This window comes from Choloepus didactylus, chromosome 4, assembly GCF_015220235.1.
Source record: "Choloepus didactylus isolate mChoDid1 chromosome 4, mChoDid1.pri, whole genome shotgun sequence".
Lineage (NCBI taxonomy): Eukaryota > Metazoa > Chordata > Mammalia > Pilosa > Megalonychidae > Choloepus > Choloepus didactylus.
In genome coordinates this window covers 136,092,886-136,112,296 of record NC_051310.1, presented here as the reverse complement: position 1 = coordinate 136,112,296, position 19,411 = coordinate 136,092,886, and the positions used below count along the sequence as shown (strand labels likewise).

Below are 19,411 nucleotides of genomic sequence, written 5' to 3'. Positions count from 1 at the left end.
GCGCCAGATGTGAGCAGCTGTAAGCGGGACTCGCCTCTTGCTGCAAAGGCGGGGCTCCCAATCATTGGCCCAGCGCCATTCGCGCCTTATTTGCATGACCGCTTTCGGAACCGCCCTCGTGCCTGACCGCAACACCCGGGTGGCATGCAGCCCACGCTGCTATAAAAGGGATTCTGGTCTCGCGCGACTGAACAAAAGTAGCGCAAAACCCAGAAAGTAACTGGCCACAGCTAGTGAGGAGTAAGCTTGCTCACCTGCTAACCCGACTCCACCGCGTCTATCCTAGCGTTCTCGAAGGCTGCGCTCCGCTGCGCTTCTTTGGGGGCGACCCGTAGGACTCTTGTGATCTGCCCGTTGGTCGGGTTTTTGCACGCGGAAAGCGCTGAAGACAAGTGAATTACGGCGCAGGGACCAAAGACGCGCTCTCCTCTCTTCCGGCAGACCCAGCTTGCCCGCCGGCCCTCCAGTCCTCTGCGCTTCTCTCCCGGTTGGGTCGCAGCATGACCCTGTGGGACGGCGTGCTGCCCTTCTACCCCCGACCCCGGCATGCCGCGGGCTTCAGCGTGCCGCTGCTCATCGTCATTGTGGTGTTCCTGGCCTTAGCCACTAGCTTCTTACTCATCTTACCCGGGATCCGCGGCCGCTCGGTAAGGGAGCTCTGTTAGAAGCCCGGGTCTGGGGTTAGGGGCGTCACGGACAGCCGTCACACGGGGACCCAGGGCAGGTGAGAATGCAGCAAGGACCTCCATCTGTAATCATACTGAGGTACAGGCGGAGCAGACCCAGAAGTTTGGTACAGTTAGTACCCCTTCCCAAGGACAGAGAGCGCTCCTGGTCAAAACATCCTGGAAACGGACTCCCCCTAAGTCAATTCGGGAGGCCGCTGCAGAGAGTAGGAGCTCAATCCAATAATCCTGGGGCCAATTTTAGGCTTCACAGGCTGCAGGGGCCTCCCACTGCTCCCCATACTGCAGCTCCATAGTCTTCTAGATGATGACCTTCTGGCCCAGAGGAACCAGGACAGTCAACAGAACTCAGGTTGCTGTATTTCCCTTGTGTGCTGGGTTGAGACTCCTGTGTATGGTATCTGCTTCCTAAAAGCTCAGAGACTCCTGCATAGGGTTAGAAGTTGTAGATTGGGTGCATTTCCTTGAACTCCTCCTCCTGCCTCTCCCACACCCCCAAATTAAGTTATGCTTTTTTTCAAGTCCGGGAGAAACCAACGTCTTGGCCATTAGATCTGCAGTATCTGAGAGCCTGCTTTCCCACCTCTGCTTCCTTGGCTACCAGGCTCTGGAGCCTCCCTCTCCTGGGGGAGCTGACCCCTGCCTGCCTAGCACTTCTCCTGGGCTCACTGAGCCTCAGAGAGCAGTGACTCAAGTGGAGGGGGAGGGAGAACTGTGCTGTGGGCCGGGAAATGGGGCTGAAGAAGAGGAGGCACGTGGCCAGAACACATAAGAAATGCGAGGGGCCCAGTGGCATAGAGGAACTTGCTGCAAAAGTAAGCCTGAGGTTAGCCTCAAAAGGTCAAGAATGTAACTGGGAAAAGGGTGTGGAACAAGAAGGGCAGTCTCAGGGGCACTAAAGAGTGAAATGGAGCCAAGAGAAGCCTTGGGGGTTCCGGTGGGCCGTACCCAGACCTGACCTAGGTGTCCATTCCTGCAGCGCTGGTTCTGGTTGGTGAGAATTCTTCTCAGTTTCTTCATAGGCACGGAAATTGTGGGTAAGTATGTGGTGCCTCTGATGGGGAGAGGGTCTGGGCATGGAAGGAGGTGGGCAGACGGCAACTCTGAGAAATTGGGGAGCTGTGATTGATTCCCTGCTCCAGGTTCCTTCTGGTGGCCTTACAATGCACACCACACTGGATCCCCAGATCCCTCACCTCCCATCATCACTCTCCTAATGCTATCTTCTTAATCCCCCACCCCCCACCTTGTGCCTTTCTTCACAGCTGTCAACTTCAGCGCAGAGTGGTTGGTGGGTAGAGTCTGCACCAACACATCCTACAAGGCCTTCAGTTCAGCACGTGTCCAGGCCCAGGTCGGTCTGCAGGTGGGCCTGGACGGAATTAATATTACACTCACAGGTGAGGGGTCTGGGGCAAGCGCGCTCCTAGGGCTGGTAGACCACAGGGTATGGGAGAGTGCTGCAGGGCAGCTAGGGGACCTCCCAGATCCCACAGACTCAAATAGCTTTTGGCCCTCATGAAATTGCTTTTTCCTCCACCATTGTCTCTCACTGCCGGCACCCCCCCTCCCTATTTTCCCATCCGAATTCGCCCACTTGTCCCCTCCCTGGGCTGTGTGCAGTCCCATGAACCCGCCGCTCTCTCCAGGGACCCCAATGCAGCAGCTGAATGAGACTATCGACTACAACGAAAGGTTCAGCTGGCGTCTGGGCGAAAACTACGCGGAAAAGTACACGGAGGCACTGGAGAAGGGACTGCCAGATCCCGTGCTCTACCTGGCGGAGAAGTTTACCCCCAGCAGCCCCTGCGGGCTGCATCGCCAATACCTGCGGGCAGGACAATACGCTTCTGCTATGCTGTGGTGAGAGCTGGAGGGGAGGCCGTGTGTGTGTGTGTGTGTGTGTGTGTGTGTGTGTTTGTGTGTGTGTGTGTGTGTGTGTGTGTGCGCGCGCGCGCGCAGTGGAAGGGGGCTGAGGGGCTGTGTGTGAGGAGAGGGCTGGGACCTTCTGAGGCTCGCTCTAGTTACATCCCGACGCCCAGCGGGTGAGAAGTATCGCCTCGAGGGGGTCAGAAAGTCACGATGTACACATAGACCTTCGGAATCTGGAAAGACCCAGCAATCGTCTAGAGCTTGGGAGCCTGCTTCTCGTCTGGGGATCCCCTTGCGCCCTGGCATCCGCCAGCCCATCGCCGGGCTTTCGTTCTGGGCTAGGGATACAGGGGAGCGAGGCTGTAGGAACTGCGGTGGGCTGGGAGAATCTGCGTGTTAATTAGAGACCTGCCTTCCGCAGTCCCTTGGTGGCTTGCGCTCTGGAGGAACAGCTCTGGGCTCTAGTTCAATGAGGCAGGTGCAGGAAAGTCCAGCTTCAGACCCGGAGTAGTCTCTTCCCTCCCAGGTCCCCTTGGCTGGGTCCAGAGCGCATCCTCCCGGCTCACAGCGCTGCGGGTCCCCTCACAGGGTGGCGTTCTGCTTCTGGCTCCTCTCCAACGCGCTGCTCTCCATGCCGGTCCCGCTCTACGGAGGCCTGGCGCTCCTGACCACCGGCGCCTCAGCCCTCATCACGGTCTTGGCTTTCATCTCCATCTCTAGCGTGCCACTCTGCCCGCTCCGCCTCGGATCCGCTGCACTCATCACTCACTACGGCGCCGCCTTTTGGGTCACACTGGCCACTGGTGAGGACCGCGGCGCGGACCAGGGGCCGGGCCCGGGAGGGGTAGGGATGAGAATGGGAGTGGGGACAGGATTCAAACCCGAGCGCGCTTTCCAGTTTACGAAATGCGTTCGCATCTATTGTCTAATTTGCCCCTCTCAGTAGTACATAGAGGCAGGCACTGTTATGTCAATATGCCCATTTTACAGATGAGGAGAGGGGGTTCAGAAGGGTTCGGTATCTTGCCCCAGGTAATGCACGAACCGGTGCATCATGTAACCCACATTAGAGATCTTTCCAGCGCCTGTGAGCGTGGGTGTCGGGGGAGGAAACGCGAGGGCTGGGCGCCAAAAGATGGGGGGAGGGAACGCTGAGTTCAGGCCTGAAGCCCTGACCAGAACCTCTTTCCTTCGGTCCGCGCCGCCGCAGCCATCCTGTGCCTAATTCTCGGAGGAGCCCTGGTGAGTCTCCACCGTGCACGGCCCAGCGTTCTTCGCACATTCTTGGACCAAAACGTCAAGGGCTGCCCGGGTCAGACGAGAAGGGGCTCTCTTCTTGTCCTCAGCAACTCTCTGCACAAGCAGTCAGGAGCCCTGGACTTAAATATCAGCACTTGCCTGTGAAGGGGACCCAACCCCGACTCCTACACCACTTGGGGACCGTCGCAGACCAGGAGGCAGTGCCCGCGGGGCCTGGGCCCAGAGAACTGCCGGAGGGACCCTGCGCTGCGGAGCCTGAGGGAACGGCAGGCAGCCCCCGTCCCAGGATACGCCCCCGTGCACCTGGGAAAGTTTCCCAGTGTGAGCTGTAAATAAACTGTTTTCCTTTTGATTTTTCAAAACATTTAAAAATTAATTCTCATGGTTTCTCCAGGCTCTTGGGGAGGCTTCACTGGCCTGGAGACAGCCTGGTACATTTTCTTCCTCAGCCTTGCTGCAAAACCAGATTTTCTCAGGGAGGAGAACCCAGAAGAATCTAGGAAAGGCTCCAGGAGAGGGGCGCCCTCTAGTGAGGCCGGTGGGAAACTGACCCTGCTCATCTTCCTGAGCCGCCCCCGAGGTGGGAGTAAGAGGCATGTCCTCTCCCACCAGAATCCCCCTGTGCTGGCCCAGCTGAGTAGGCTGGAGAGGCATAGCATTTCAGAGTTTATTCACCAACTCTCCATTCCTGACTCCTGTTGGGGATGGTGTCCAAAGGCCTAGGCAGATGTCAGCAAAGCATAAAAATATAAATATAAGTCCTGGAATTTTTAAGGTCCTTGGCAACTCATACGATCGCATTTGGTGAATTTGGGAATTGAAGCTCAAAGGGAATGTGGCACCGCTAGTTAATGTTCAACGTGGGATAAGAAGTTTGGTCTCCTCTCCCTCCCAGTGCTGTCTTTCATTGTACCAAGAGGTCACAAAAGTCGGGGAAGTAAAGGAAGAACAAAAGGAAAACAAGAAGTGCAGAGGGATGAGGGACCAAAGGATAATCACACTATTAACTCACGTTATTAAGAGAGTGAGATTGGGTTTCAAAGAATGTCAAGGGCACCTTGAAGAGTCAAAGCTTCAAGGAAAGACAGGTTCTCTAGGTGAGAACCAGGGGCAGCCCCCTCCTGGTCATGGCTGCAAGGCTTATGTGCAGGCTGAAAGTCTGTATAGCACCTTAGGGTTAAAAAAAATAAATGGCTAGAGCCTCCTTTCTCTACTCCACCTACAGATTGGAGCTGGAGGCCTGATACAAGCCGCTCTGAGGGTGGCTCTGATGGTTTTGTGGGGCTCCAATGAGGTCTAGAGCTGAATTAGAAGTCCAGGTGGCCAGTGGAGGGAGAAATATTATAAGGCACAGTCAGGCTCACTGGGGCACTCCTCCTTACAGCATGCCTCGGAGGAAGCCTCTGAAAGAGCAATGTCCTGGCACTCGGAACTCTCAGCCATGGATCGGTAGCGGGGGCTCAGGAACCCCCCTTCCTCGGGACCCCAGTCCAGCATGGGATCCTCTACAGCACTCTGGTTGAAGAAAGCCTTCAGCCTCTGGGGCTGTGTCTTGTGGGCCACCGCCATGGCCAGGCCCAGCAGCACACACAGTAGTCCTGGGGACAAGGGCAACAGGTGTCCCACCTTAGTGCTAGTGACATGACACCCTCCCAAGGACATCTTCTAGGAGCATCAGAACAATTCTAAGGGAGGCCTAGAGTCTGTGTTTCAGGACAACTCAGGCTCCAAGAGGTTACTGGTGGCTTTGGGTCACATGAGCAGTGTGGCTCTGTTGTTCTGAGTTTCCGGACTCCAAGCCCAGGGTGTTTTCAATCACATCCAAGCAGAGAGAGAGTAAATTCTGACAACAGAGGAACCCTGGGGGAGCAGCAGGGCACGGAGGAGGAGGCATGGGGAAGGGCATGAGGGTCCAGACACAAAGAGACAGGAAAGGAGAATAAAACTGCAAGACAATTTAAGGCTATGAGAGGCAGGGACAGAGAATGGGGGACAGAGAAGGATGTTTGGGGGAGGTAGGTGAGGATATGGGGGCAGATTTAGGAAGGAGCTGGGTGAAGAGAGAGTTGTGGGGGGGTGAGGGAGAGGAGACAGAGAAGTTACAGGGAAGTGAGCATATAAGGGGGAGGAGGGAAAGTAGAATTGAGGAAAGAAAACCAGGGGATGATGGGTGTAAGAGGGTTGGGGGCTTTAAAGAAGAGAAAGGCAACCCTGGCCCCCAGAGGCAGTCCCTTAACCCCACCAACATGACAGTCCCTGGGTCTCCTTCCCTGGCACTGAGCCCTTCAGTGCCTGTCTTCAGGACTGGGCCTCACCTGTGGTCAATGTGATCCAGAAGGCAGGCCCAGGGTGAGTGTGCAGTGTTACAGGGCCCAGGTGCAGGGTACAGGGTGGGGTGAGTGCAGTGGCGGTGGAGAAGAAGAGCAGGGCCAACAGCTGGAAGATGCCCGTGGCCAGCAGCATGTGGCTGCCGTAGACCAGCACAGGCATGGACAGCATCACGTTGGCCAGCAGCCAGCAGAGGAATGCCACCCTGGAGAGCCAGGACCTGGTGAGGGCTGGCCCATGCACCTCTACCTGCCGGCAGAGCTGGAGGGGCCCGGGTGGAGGCTCAGGGACCCAAGGAAGCCCCCAAAATAAGAAGGTAGGGATTCCTGCCCATGGGCTTCCTAACTAAGCTCTGTGGTGACTGGTGCCAGCCCATCCTACCAGGGTGTCCACATAAGTGGAGGAGGGATGGGCAGAAACCCCACTCCTGGGTCTAGGCCAGTAGGGCCTCCATCCCAGCCCCTTCCCATCCTCACCAAAGCATGGCTGAGGTGTAGTATCCTGCCAGGCGGTACTGGCGGTACAGGCCACATGGGCTGCTCGGGGTGAACTTCTCGGCCAGGTAGAGCACAGGGTCCGGCAGCCCCTTCTCCAGTGCCTTTGTAAACTCCTCTGCATAGTTCTTGCCCAGGTGCCAGGTGAACTCCTCATTGTAATTGATGGTTTCATTCAGCTGTTTCACTGGAGTCCCTAGGGAATGGGGCAGCTGTGCTCAGCAGGGACTCAAGGGCCAGGGTGTGGCTCGCCTAGCTAGGGACTCACCCACACTAGGCAGAGTGATAGGGGCTGTGCTCAGCTGAGAGAAGGCAGCTTCCAGGGCCTCTTACATTTTCTTCCTTCCATCCCCCCTACACCCAACCATCCTTCTAGCCCCAGTGCCAGGCATCCTGTAGCTCTTTGGGCCACCCCAAACATAGATCCCAAAGACACAGAACAAAGCCTTCCCCTCCCTCACAGGTAAGGACCCTTCCTCACCTGTGAGTGTGACGTTGACTCCTCCCAGCCCGACCTGCAGCCCAACGTCGGCACTGATCCACTCTGAACTGAAGGCCTTGTATGATGTGTTGGTGCTGACCTGGCCCACAGACCACTCAGAACTGAAATTCGCGGCTGGGGTTGGGGAGTTGGATATATGGAAACTCAGGGGGCGGGGGGAGCTTTGGACATTACTGGTTTAGTCAGAAGGGGTCCATGTCTGTTTTACTCATAATCGTATACCCATTAACTAGCCCAGGGTCTGGCTCATGGTAAGTCTGAAACAATATGTGTGGCCTGAATAAATGGGTCAGCATCCAAGATTTCCCTTGGTCACACGCCACTTGTCCCTTCCCTCCCTCCTTCCCCCATTTAGGGAGAGCCACTCAGGCAGCTGGGAGAAGAAGCATTAAAATAACAAACCATAACATAGAGACCTTCCATGTCTCCCATGTGACTGGTCATCAAAGCAAAGCAAGCAGCCCTCCCCCATTTCCTTGGCTCCTGCCTCCAGAAGCCCACTCGCTACAGACATTCCTTTTGACAGGCTTTCACATGAATAAAATCATTAGGAAGTTTGGGGAGATGGATCCAGCATGGTTTCCCCAGGACCTTGCACCCCTCAGGGCAAGGGTAAGGGTGAGGGATGAGGCAGGCCCGTGGGCAGGGTCTGCTGTGGGGAACCAGAGTCCGGGAGGAGAGGAGAGGCAGGCTGGGGAAGCAGACTGGAGGGAGGCGGCTGCCCAAGTCAGCCGTGCTTCACACTCACCCAGGATCACAGCCCCGATGAATAAGCTGGTCACTACCCGCAGCAGCCAGAACAGCCTCTGAGTCACAGGGGGGGTGGGTTTAGTAAGGAACACCCACCCTCCAAGTCCACCCATCCTCTTTCCAAACCGCGGGGAGGAGGGTCTCTAAAATTGAGATCACTTGATCAATTGAGATCAGAGTGTCTGGCACATTAGAGGTGCTCAATAATTATCTGTTAAATCAATGATGGGGTAGGGGGTGGTGCTCACTGCTGGGGGTGCGACACTTTCTCAGACTCTTTCCTGAGTCTGGTTGTAGTCAGGGAGACTGGATGCCCCCACCCCAAGGCCAAGGTCTGTCCAGGGCTGGGTTCATTTCTCACCATCTTGCCCCGAATGCCGGGCAGGATGACGATGAAGGTGACCAGTGCAGTCAGAAAGACAGTGATGATGATGGCCGAGGTGGTGTCCATTGGGAAGGTTGGCTTCGGGCCAGCGTAGAAGGGGAATGTGTGTCCGGAAGCAGCCATTTTGGTGGGGGCGGGCGATGCTGCACAACAACAATTGGTATTGATTGAGTGTCCTCTGTGTACCTGGCACCCATCTTGGTGCTGGAGATACAGCAGAGAATAGAACGGACCTGGCCCCGCTATTCCGGACCTTGCCCGACTCCCCTTTTACTGCCATTCCTCTGCCTCTTGGCCATCTGTCTCCCCCACTTCTGGCTGTGACAGAATGAGTGTCTTACCAATCAGTGTCTGTCATCCTATGGTCCCTTCCTCACCCTCAGGTCCCCTAAATCAGTGCCACCACTACCCTCAAGGCTTCTCTGCTTCCTTTGTGAAGGTCTTAAGAAGTATAATTCTCTTTTCTCTCCTTCAGGCCTCCAGCACAAGCAGACAGATCACAGAACATAAAAAGAGCTGTATTTACTACCATGTGAAGGCATAAGGGTTAATGATGGTACAGATTACAAAAAGATTGGCTTCCTTCCTCAGTCCCCAAAGGAAAAAAGGCCAGATGGCTCTGCTAAGTATACAATCTGACAACAACATCAGAGGTGGATTCCCAGACCTGGCACTGTCTGCATGGTCTGCACAGCTTTCTCAGGCACTCTGGCTCCTGACAATCGGCTTAACTCCAAGAAACAGAGCTTAACTGAATCCACCTCAATAAGCACTGAAGGAGCACCCGCCCTCCACCAGGCACAGTGCTGGCTGGGGTCAGGTGCCCTTGTGCCCCACACATCAACACTGGCCTTTCTGTTCTATTCAAATTCCCAGGCCTCAAACCATGGCTTTGCTCTCCTCTGCCTCTGCCCTGATCTCAGAGCTAGTTCGGCCTCCATCTTCCCTTTGCACTCAGGATACTGGGAAGATGAAAACTGAACTTACTGTATCTTATTAAACCTAAGTCAGAAAAAAATTGCAAGACATGTTATTATTTTATGTACCACAAAGAAAGAAAAAATGCTGTCAATTAACCATGACAACCACCGCTTGGAAGATACACCCCAATTTCAGAGATGTTAAAATGTGAAGGAAAAAAAAAGCATCTCAGAATCGATGCTCCCAAGCTTTGCTCATTTCTCTAAGTGTGATCTATACTGGGGTCTCAGTTTTCCCAGGAGGCTCCATAATTTATAATCTGACTATGCAGTGTCTTGATAAGCAATACAGTGAAAAAAAATAAGCTTTGGAGTCAAGCATCCCTGGGTTGGAATTCTGCCTCTTGCAAGTCACTTAATCTCCTACTTGGTTTTATTAAAAGATGGGGATAACATCTACCTCATAGGGTCATTGTACAAAGTGAGATTGGTAAGGTGCTAAGAATAGTGCCTGGAACAAAGTAATATCAATACACAGAAGCTACCAGGTTGGGAAGAAAGGGACATTTCATTACTCCACTTATCTTTTTCTCCAATTCTTCGTGGATAGAGCCCTGGGCTTGAATCAGTCCTAGGTCTAGTTCCAGTTCTTCACTGACTTATTTTGTAACATTGGACAAGCAAGCGATAGCTTCCCTGGTCCTCGATTTCCTTATCTGCAGTTGAATATGATGATCTCCAGGTCCCTTTTAGTTCTAAATGCTGTGACTCTCCTGCAATACACCCTAGCTCCCAGCCTGGGCCTCTTCTTTCAAGCTGGCCACCTTCCTGTGCTATCTCTGGGGGTAGCATGGTGTCAGGCAAAGAGACAAACAGACATTTAACTTTTAATCCTGTATTTTTGGTAAGTGACATAATCTCTAAGTCTGTTTTAACATGAAGTTTTTGCACCACCCCCCCCCCATCCAGAGAAACAGGTGTCCCTCCTCTTTCCAATGCTGTTAATCCACCCTCCTTGCTCTGGGTCCCAATCCTGCCTGTCTTTATCACCTTTCTGATCAGATATCCCTCTTCTTTTTCTCTGCTGGCTCTTTCCCCTAAGAATATGCTTAAATTTCTCTCTTCTTAAGGAAACAAAGAAAATGGATCCCCTTCCTTAACCTTTTGGGTCTTCCCCAGCTACCAGCCTATCCCACTCCCTCCCTTTCACGTGCAGGATTTTTGAAAGAATGGTCTATACTGGTATTTCCACTGCATCATCACCTCAATGTAATTGTAACCTGGCTTCTCCCCATCCCCAGCCTCTCCACTAGGTCACTCAGTGTTAAATCCAAAGTGCAGTTTTCACTTTCCATCTTGAACCTCTCTGTGCTTTTTGGTGCTGTGGACCACTTCATCTCTTTCTTCAAACTTTTCCTCCTTGGGCCTCCACAATGCCATGTTCTCCTGGATCTCCTGCCTTTTCTTGGCTGAAAAACTTGACCAAGAGTTCTTTTTCCTCTCTCTTAAATGTTGATACTCCTCAGGATTCTGTCTTGGTTGTCATCTCATCACTCTTCAAGATTCCCTGGGCAATCTCATCCATTCCACGGCTGATGGCTTTCAAATCTGTCTCCAGGTAGACTTCCTACCTGAGCTCCAAACTTAGGAGGCCAACTACCCAGTGTCCACTTTGATGTTCCAGCAGTGCCACAGATTTAACAGGTCGCAGACTGAATTTACGGTCTCTATCCTGCTTTTTATCTTGTTTTCTTTGTCTCTTTAGTGGCATCATCACCTGTCAATCAAAAAGCCAGAGCCTTGGACCACTGTACATCCTAAATATTTCTTGAAACCATCCATTCATTTCCTTCCTTGCTGCCTCTATCCTAATTCAGCCTCATCATCTCTCTTTTTTTTACTTCAAAATGCTTTTTTTATTTCATTATTTAGGATTTTCTGTATCTTTTAAAGCTTTCATATGGAACTTTTAAAAATGAAAATTGTACTGTTTTATAAAGAAAAATAAATAATATTTTATTCAATGGAAGATTGATGAATGAACATATGTGGTACCCAGAATTCTGGACATGCACTTGATCTCTCAGTGCCTCATTTTATCTCAGAGTGATGCCCCTTGGGTTCTTTGTGCTTTATGTCCTCACTTTATTTCCTGGAAAGAATGGACAGGATAAAACTAATCTGCAGCCTTTATAAGACTGTATTTAAACATGGAAGGCAAAATAGTTTCCTTGACACAAACTCAGCAAAGCTGGAAATTATCCTGACCTGCTTCTCCCCAAGCAACAGGCTTGTTTACCTCCTGCCTAGCTGTGGAATTCTGTGGGCCTCTGTTTCCCCCAGAATAAATACCCTAAAAAAAACTTTTTTTGTCATTTCTCTTTGTGTCAATGGATAAAAACAACTCTTCCCTCTTGAGCCTTTTTCCTCACTGGTCAAGTTAAAGGGCTGCACTAGATGACTAACTTAAAAGAAAATGTATTACCCTCCTCACTGAGTCATTTTGAAGTTAAAATATGTGAAGAATATAAAAGCACCTTCAGCATATGTGTATGAAAGCATTCTGAAACTTCTATTGCTATTGCTATTTCTCTAAATCCTAGTTTCTGGAAATGGCCCTTAGAGCTATATTGAAATTCCCTAAAATTTGTAAAGCTGAAGCCAAAGCCTCATCATCTCTTACCTGGTGCCAGAATAATTTTTATAACAGGCAAATATAATAATTTACTTCCTGGTTCATAATGATTTCTAGGTAAAATCTAATCTTCTTACTGTCACAAATACAGTCCTTCACGATCAGGTCCCACCTACCCTTCCATCTTCATCTTTTGTCTAGCCTAATCTCTAGTCATACTGAACAACCTGCCTCTCCCTAAATATGACATGCTCTTTCAAGCCTCCACACCTTTGTATATGCTATTTCCTCCTTCTGGAATGCTTTCCCTCTCTTGGCAAACTCCTTTTCACCCTTCAAGTCTCAGCTTGTGTTACCTCTTCTGTGAAGTTTCCTCTGACAGCATCAGGCCAATTTGGATATTCCCACTCCTAACATTCTGATTGTATTTTGAATATACCTCTGTGATCGCAATGTTTTCACTGTAATTGTCTGAACATCTATCTCCCCATTAGACTCTAAGCTCCTTGAGGGCAGGGGCTTTGTTTCCCCATCTTTGCATCCCCTGCACATAGCATATGAGTAATCAGGCTCTGGATGAAAGAATATATAAATGGGTTCTTCTCCCTTCAGATGGCATCTGATTTCACACACAAGAGGGAGCTATGCTCCCCCATTGCCCTCTGACTGTACTTTCATTCCACAGTAACTGAGTATCACCTGTATAGGGCTAAGAACGGAGCAGAAAGGGATTTAACCAACCCCATCAATTTTCAGTCATTTCAAAAAATTTTCTGGAAGGCTCCTTCAATAGTCGGAGTCTCTAAAACCAGCAAAGTCCTAAGCATGAATGTTCATGTTTAATTGAAGCTGAAATACATATTTCAATACTAACTGAAAATGAATATGAATTTATGGAATAAATTATTTTGTAAAATTTGTGATAGTAATATTTATTTTAAAACAGACTTTTTGGTCTAAGAATTTTTTCTTTATGACACCTAGACTGAAGCCTTTATGTTTTGATTAAAGGCTGTATAAGGAAGGGCTATAAAATGTAGAACGTGTTGATTAATAACATGGGTAATTAAGCAAAGTTGCTAATAGCAAGAATAAATATTACAAACTGGAATTTCAAAGACAAATATTTGCAATGTAAGCAAATAATAGTGTGAAGTATTTTGGTCAGGGTTATATATTATAGCTGCATTTATTTTAAAGAGGAGTTATAAAATATTTTACAAGAATGGCTCATCTCCATTAAACATGGCACTTCAAAGAAACACTAACAAAAAGCTTTCTATATTTTAAGTACAGGAGAACACTGTTAACTTATTTCATTTATTAAAGATGACTAAGTGAAAAGACTGTTGGTGAATAAAATTTACCTTGCTTAATTTCTTCTTTTTGATTTAATGATCTAAGTCTTCCTTAATCCACATTGCCTAATTTAAAGTTAATTTTCTATGATACATATCCTAATTTGGTTTTCATTATTAAACTATCAGGCCACCTGCAGGAAGATGTGGGATGGAAATGAAAAGTTCCAAACACAATAATCCTGCTTTTCCTATAAAGCTTGTTTCTGCTGGAACATCTTCATCCCTGGCTTGACAAGGTTCTGATGGTGGAATTTCTTCCAATCTGAGAAAAATGTCATGTCAATATCCATTCAATCTACTTTGCTAGCTCACCACCTTGATTTGTATATGTACACAATGTAAATTGGTATAAATATGCAGACACTTACAATATATAAGGAGACACACACATACACATAAAGACACATACATAAACACAAAGACACATACATAAAATGATGAAAGCACAGACTCCCTCACTCTCAGTGACAAAGACATCCAGACGCAGAAAACACTCCATCAGAGAACCCTGTGACAAAATGGGGGTGCTTTCTCACTGGTGTGGGCCAATCCCCACTTTTTGCGTTCTCTTTCGTCAACCTAGCTTGGGAAGGAGAGTGACACCTTTTTCCTTTTCTGGATTCCCTACAAATATTGAAGCCTTTTGTCATGTCCAGTTGTATTTCAGACACAGCTATCCAATCCTTATCTACCACGGGATGCAGTGGTGTTCCCATGTGTGTATAGAGATACAGTTACAATCATTAAGAAAACTCAGCCTAGCGTAAGCTTCAGTCTTCAGCCAAGTTGGTTATGTGCTTAATTAGTGCTCCATGGACTCTCTTGTAGCTTAACAGAACCTTCTTCCTGATGTCTTCCTGCCTACCTCCCCCATCTGCAAGAACAGGAAGAGTAAGGACTACTGATTTTCTGTGAAGGGGAAGTGGGCGATATGCTTGGAGTCGCCAAGAACTCTGATTCGTGATACACAGCTACTGGAATGTAATGGCTTATTTCTCTTGTTAGGGCTGACCTCATTAAAGGTTTATAGCTCTGGCTGGATATGGCAGACCCTGTTAGGAATCCCTGTCAGAGAGAGGAGAGAGGGAGAGAGGGACAGAGAGAGAGAGAAGGGAAAAGGTACTTTGCTGTTGCATTAAAGGAGGCGTTAGACGAACAACTAGAACAGGATTCCCCCGTGAGGTGGATAAGGAACTCAGAAATATTGAATCAGGCAAGTCAAACTACCCAGACCCCAGCTGAGTAAGGATAAGGATTCTCGCTGGAGAACCTCCGCCTGATCTGAACTTGGTCTGGGTGGATGCAGGAAGCGCGCCCCCTTCAAGGCCCCTTCCGAACCTGCGCGAAGCGCGCCACCCCCCACGGCCGCATCCTCGCCACCCACAGGGGCCCACTGTTGCCTACCTTCGCTTCTTCCGAACAAAGCGAGCGTGGCAGTCCCCGCCGTTCGCCTCCTGGTCGAACTTCACACTCAGCGCTCCCGGGGGTGTGTGTGGGGAGGGAACTGGCTCCGGACGTTCTGTCACCAAAAGCGCGCGCTCTTTCTCTCCGTGGGGCTCCCTCCTAACCCCCGCCCTTCTCCTAACTCACTTAAGGACCAGGCTGTAACCGGACAAACCGGGTCAGGCGGGCTTCCCTGCCCCCCATCCCCATTCCAAGTCGCTCTCAACCTTACTGGAACGCACCCGAGGTTCTGCGGCGCTGCCCTCCACCCCCAGGCGTCGGACAGGGAAGAGGCGGGTGCGCGAGGACCTCACTGCCCGGTGTCTGCCCGCTCCGCTCACCGCCTCCGATTCCTTTCTACCCCCATGCCCCTCCTCTCCCGGGCGGCTCCTGCGCAATCCCGGCGACGCAGTCCGGGGTCTGGCGGGGTGAAGGCGCGGCTCGCAGGACGAAGAGACCCCCGAGATCTCACGGGGAACCCCCGGGAGGGTGCGACAGATGTCTTGCTTTGACGCCTGCCCTGCCTGCGAGCATTGACAGATCCTCTCGGTCCTAAATCCAAGACCCGATGGTGTGGAAAGGATTTGAGGAGCTTCTTCCCCCGCACTCTCTCCCTCTTCCGGGGCCCCAGGGCAGACCAGCAAAGGCAGACGTACCCTTTCCCCCGCCCACGTGGCCACGCTAGCCGAGCCCTCCGCACAGCTGGACTTCTTCCCGGCACCTGAGCCCCGCGGGCCCGCGTGGTCTCACCTTGCGCGGCCTGGGCCGCTCCGCGCACCTCGGTGGGTCCCGGGCGGGCCGGCTCCTAGCCCGTCCCACCCTACCTCGCCCCGCCTCAGAGCCGGGGCGCGTCGTCCCCTCTTTATGCCCCAGCCCCGCCCGTCCCGGAGCAGAGCTGGAGAGGGAGCCGGAGGAAAACGAGTGTCAGGGGCCCCGCTGGGAGCCGGACGGGAGCCAATCCTCACGCCGGGCCCGGGGGACGCCGCGGACGCAGGTCAGATACCAGAGGGCCCCAGTTCTGCCACGTTTCTGAGGGAAGGGAAATTCTAGCCCTGGCGCCCCCAACCCCACTCCTCTGTGCCTCCTATCTTAGCCTAAGGCTAAAATGGACCCTGTTAGGACCCGAGTTCACCTCACCATGGTTTTGGGAGACTGGGCCCCTTGGAACCTGGGTGTGCTGGGTGACCTAGCTTGCTTGGGCCTAGGGGATCTCTACGGCTCCTCCTGACGCCAGCACATCGTACCAGGGAGTGAACTTCGGGCCTTTAACGTCCAGGCGTTCCCTTCAGCCCTTCCTTGGGGTCAGATTGGTATTCCTATGGCCTTGACTTATCTTCCCTCCACTCCAGGGTCACCAGTGTCACCACTCTAGGACTTTGGGCTGTGTTCTCTCCCTGGCTCTGCCACTGCCTGGGGCCTCAGTGTGCTGTCCCAGGGTTGTGCTTCCCTTTCAAGGTTGTTGGGAAGATACTGTACCCACAGTGCCATGTAAATAATTAAGGGCTACCTACCCACAAGGAGTGGTTATTGAGTATGCCCACGATCTTCTTCAGGTTGTTCCCATAGCCTGGTCTGAAAGCCCATTGCGTGCCTTTAGGCATTGAGGAGTACACTGGTGTTTGGGGGCCAGGATCCTGAAGAAGGGGCATCTGGGACAGGGAAGGATACTATGGCCACTTCAGCATGTCCAACCTTATCCAGGGCACTGCTCTTCAAAGCCCTGCTCATGGGCACAGGACATGTGTACACACACATACACACATGCACGCACAAAGGCCAGCATCTGGACACGCTCTGTGGGACTGAGCTGAGTTATGCCAGGACCTTGGTTTCTTCAGTTGTTTGATGGGAGATGTGGGTGTGGGGATGATGTCATCCGCAGGGTTCCCTCCTCTGTGATTAGAGAATCTGTCCAAGAATCCTGTGAGTTTGGCTGGAGATGAGGCTTTCCCTGAGCCTCCACCATCCTCCAATAGGTAGTTCTCCACCCCTAATCTCCAGGTTGCCTTTAGGGGGCTCTTCACTGGCCTTGCACACTTGTGCTGCTCAGGATTTGAAGCCTGAGTCCCCTCCTGCCTCTGTTCCCCTGTTGTCCCTGGGTGGTTTGGTGGTCTGGGGAGAGAGCAGGAATTCAGCACCAAACACATGAACACCTGGTGCTGCATGCCTTCTTGGTCCACCCAGACGAGCCAAACTCCCGCCCACTTCCTCTATATCACATTTGCATAACACCTGTAACTTTTCTTGTTTTGAATTCACTTCATTTTCACATTTGATTCTAACAATCGTGCTGGCAGATAGGCAGTGCTGGCATGTTTACTCCTATAGCTAAAGAGGAAACCAAGGTCCACATTGGATAAGTGACTTGTCTAAGATCACACAGCATACTGGCAGCAGTTCTGAGCCTTTAGCCCAGTCTCCTGGCTTCCAAGCAAGGCTCGGAGGCCACGCTGCAGGAAGCTGGATCAAAGCAAGGTTTTCCAACTAATCCTAAAATGTAAATTTTCACAAAGGCAGAGATTTCTGTTTGCTTATTCCCCAGTGCCTAGTACATTATGGGGACTCATTAAGTATTTATTGAATGAATGAATCTTGAGAGTGTGCCTCCTGCTCATTGCTATCCACTGTGGGCTTGGCCCACCCTCAGGCCTTAATTCATAGGGGCCTGCAGAAGCCTTGGCCTGATTTCTCCTGAAGAGCTGGAGCTAATTCTCTCTGTCCTCTCTTTTTCTAGGACATTTCTCCATTTCAGGGTATTCCAACACCTAGGGCCTACTATCAGTTTTATCATGAGCTGCCAACTGGCTCTGGCATTGAGCCTCCTCATTGGGCCATGGACCCCCATGGGTGAGTATCCATGGAGAAGTATGGCTAGGAGGAGAGGAACCTAGCATTTGTGGGCTCACCAAAGGACAGGAGCTGTGCCATATTCACCCTGGTATCCCTAGTCTTTAGTTAACATGCTGCCCGGCATACAGTAGGTGCTCATTTCAAGCATGTTGAATAAATGGGTGGATCATGGAATGCATTTTTAAGAATTGGGGAGCCTTCAACTGCCATGTTAGCCCTTCCTATTTCATTTCTTCTGGTTTGGGGGCCCTTTCTCTCTCCGCTATCTTCTCTATTTTTTCCAGAAATTAAGGGCCTCTGACCCAAAATGGGAAAAGATTGATTAAATACACAAGGCAATAAAGGATATCAGGGTTAGATCAGACACAAAACTGAAGGGAAGTCACTAATGTTTTCAAACAATATTATCCACAGGAGTTTTGTCTTGCTACTTTCAGCTTTGGATATTATCTTACTAGAATCTGAGGCCACTCTCTGTAGTCTGGGTCTTAAGATGCCACAGGTTAGGTTACAAAGTGAAAGTCCCTAATCACTGGGGTGGGAGATGCAAGAACAGAAAGCAGAGAAAACATATGGAAATCTCTGTCCTGGCTGAAGGCAACAGGATGGTGAATGGTTCCTACAGCTCCTTCCTTGCCAGAACTGCTCAGGTTTCCATTCCTTCTGAGCCCTCTCCCTGCTTTGGCCTTGGATGTTCCTCTCCTCCCCCAGCTGTTGCCTCTTATCCCCAAGAGCCACTCTCCCTACATCCTCTCCCAAGAAGCTCCCTCTTTGTTCTGTGATCAGCTCATCTTATTTTAGAGATCACATGTATGTGGCTGCCCTAGTCCCTGCCCCAATTCCAGGATCCTTAGCTGGCTTCTTTGCTCAAACATCAGGGCCTGAGTCATTTTCCCTGCTTGACTGCCTGGTGAGTGAATATGTGTGTGTGTGTATGTGTGTGGCTGCATTTCTGTATGTTTGCTCTGAGATACTGTCCTTGGTCTGAGTGAAGAGAAAATTAGAGGAGTAGGTTTCCTGCATGCTGATGAGAGTCCTTTTCTTTGCTCTGTTTCCTCCTAGTCTGGGGAAAGGATCTGGCTGGTCATCTGATCTACTGACCAGAAGGACCACCTCTCCACACCTGATTCTGGACCCTTCCCCTTGCTGCCACTGCTCGAGCTGTCCCCCAATAGCTGAGTGCTCCTACTCTGAGCCTAGTTTTTGGAAAGCAGTTCAGTGGGGTCAAGAGGAGGAATTTTGAGGAGGGGTGAGGTCATCCACATAACCAATCCTGTCCCTGACACCATCCAGGAAAGTGGGGAAAAGAGCAGATTAGTGACAAGTCCCAAAGTCACAGCCCCTCGGGCCCACACCCCTGCTCATGGATTTGCTTAGCCAGAGAGGAACAGGCCCCTTCCCACACTGTCCCTGCCCAGAGATGGGTCACAGAGAGTCATGTCATTCCCCAGTGTGGGGTGGGGCTGGCTCTTGCCTTATATGGTGTCTCAGGACTGGGAATAGTTTCTGTCCTGCTGTGTCCCACAGGCAGTTGAGGTATAAGGGAAGTGGGAGACTTCTGCATCCCCTTCCTATAGCCACTGTTCTCCTTCCTCTCTTCCTCTCTGAGGCCATTTGTCTGCACACACTGCACCTGGCTTCTTTAGTGCTTCCTGCCATGTCTCCCTCACTGAGCAGCTTAGGGACTGGGTTTGAGTTTGAACATCACTTTGCCTGGGTTCTCTACCTGGGCTCCTTATGTCCTACATCTGGGTGGCTACTCTCTGTTGCTCCAGGTGCCAGGCTCACAGGACCCATATCTTGCATGCCCTCCCATTCTGCACTGACTTGCCCAGCTGTGCCCCTCCCTTCTCTCACAGGGACTCAAAATCCTATTTCATGGGAGGTACAGCGATTTGACGGGTGGTACAACAACCTCATGGAGC

General features: G+C 51.1%; 2 protein-coding genes across 4 annotated transcripts; one reads left to right on the top strand and one right to left on the bottom strand.

The window, feature by feature from the left end:
* Positions 1 to 207: 207 nt before the first annotated feature.
* DUOXA2 (dual oxidase maturation factor 2) lies at positions 208 to 4,139 on the top strand. Of its 2 annotated transcripts, none has more exons than XM_037834091.1 (6): positions 208 to 647; positions 1,666 to 1,723; positions 1,952 to 2,086; positions 2,336 to 2,549; positions 3,279 to 3,361; positions 3,769 to 4,139. In XM_037834091.1, exons 1-6 carry the CDS (start codon positions 501 to 503, stop codon positions 3,960 to 3,962), a joined length of 831 nt encoding a protein of 276 aa, XP_037690019.1. In that variant the 5' UTR covers positions 208 to 500; the 3' UTR covers positions 3,963 to 4,139. The 2 variants fall into 2 exon arrangements, with proteins under 2 accessions (XP_037690019.1, XP_037690018.1); XM_037834090.1 differs by having other exon boundaries at positions 3,147 to 3,361.
* Positions 4,140 to 4,224: 85 nt separating this feature from the next.
* Positions 4,225 to 15,403, bottom strand: DUOXA1 (dual oxidase maturation factor 1). Of its 2 annotated transcripts, none has more exons than XM_037834089.1 (8): positions 15,387 to 15,403; positions 14,598 to 14,712; positions 8,254 to 8,420; positions 7,891 to 7,948; positions 7,122 to 7,256; positions 6,623 to 6,836; positions 6,134 to 6,351; positions 4,225 to 5,416 (listed from the first exon to the last, which is right to left on the bottom strand). In XM_037834089.1, the coding sequence occupies exons 3-8, from the start codon at positions 8,398 to 8,400 to the stop codon at positions 5,160 to 5,162; spliced, it is 1,029 nt and encodes a 342-aa protein (XP_037690017.1). In that variant the 5' UTR covers positions 8,401 to 8,420; positions 14,598 to 14,712; positions 15,387 to 15,403; the 3' UTR covers positions 4,225 to 5,159. The 2 variants fall into 2 exon arrangements, with proteins under 2 accessions (XP_037690017.1, XP_037690016.1); XM_037834088.1 differs by lacking the exon at positions 15,387 to 15,403 and adding an exon at positions 14,879 to 14,992.
* Between the last annotated feature and the right edge of the window lie 4,008 nt (positions 15,404 to 19,411).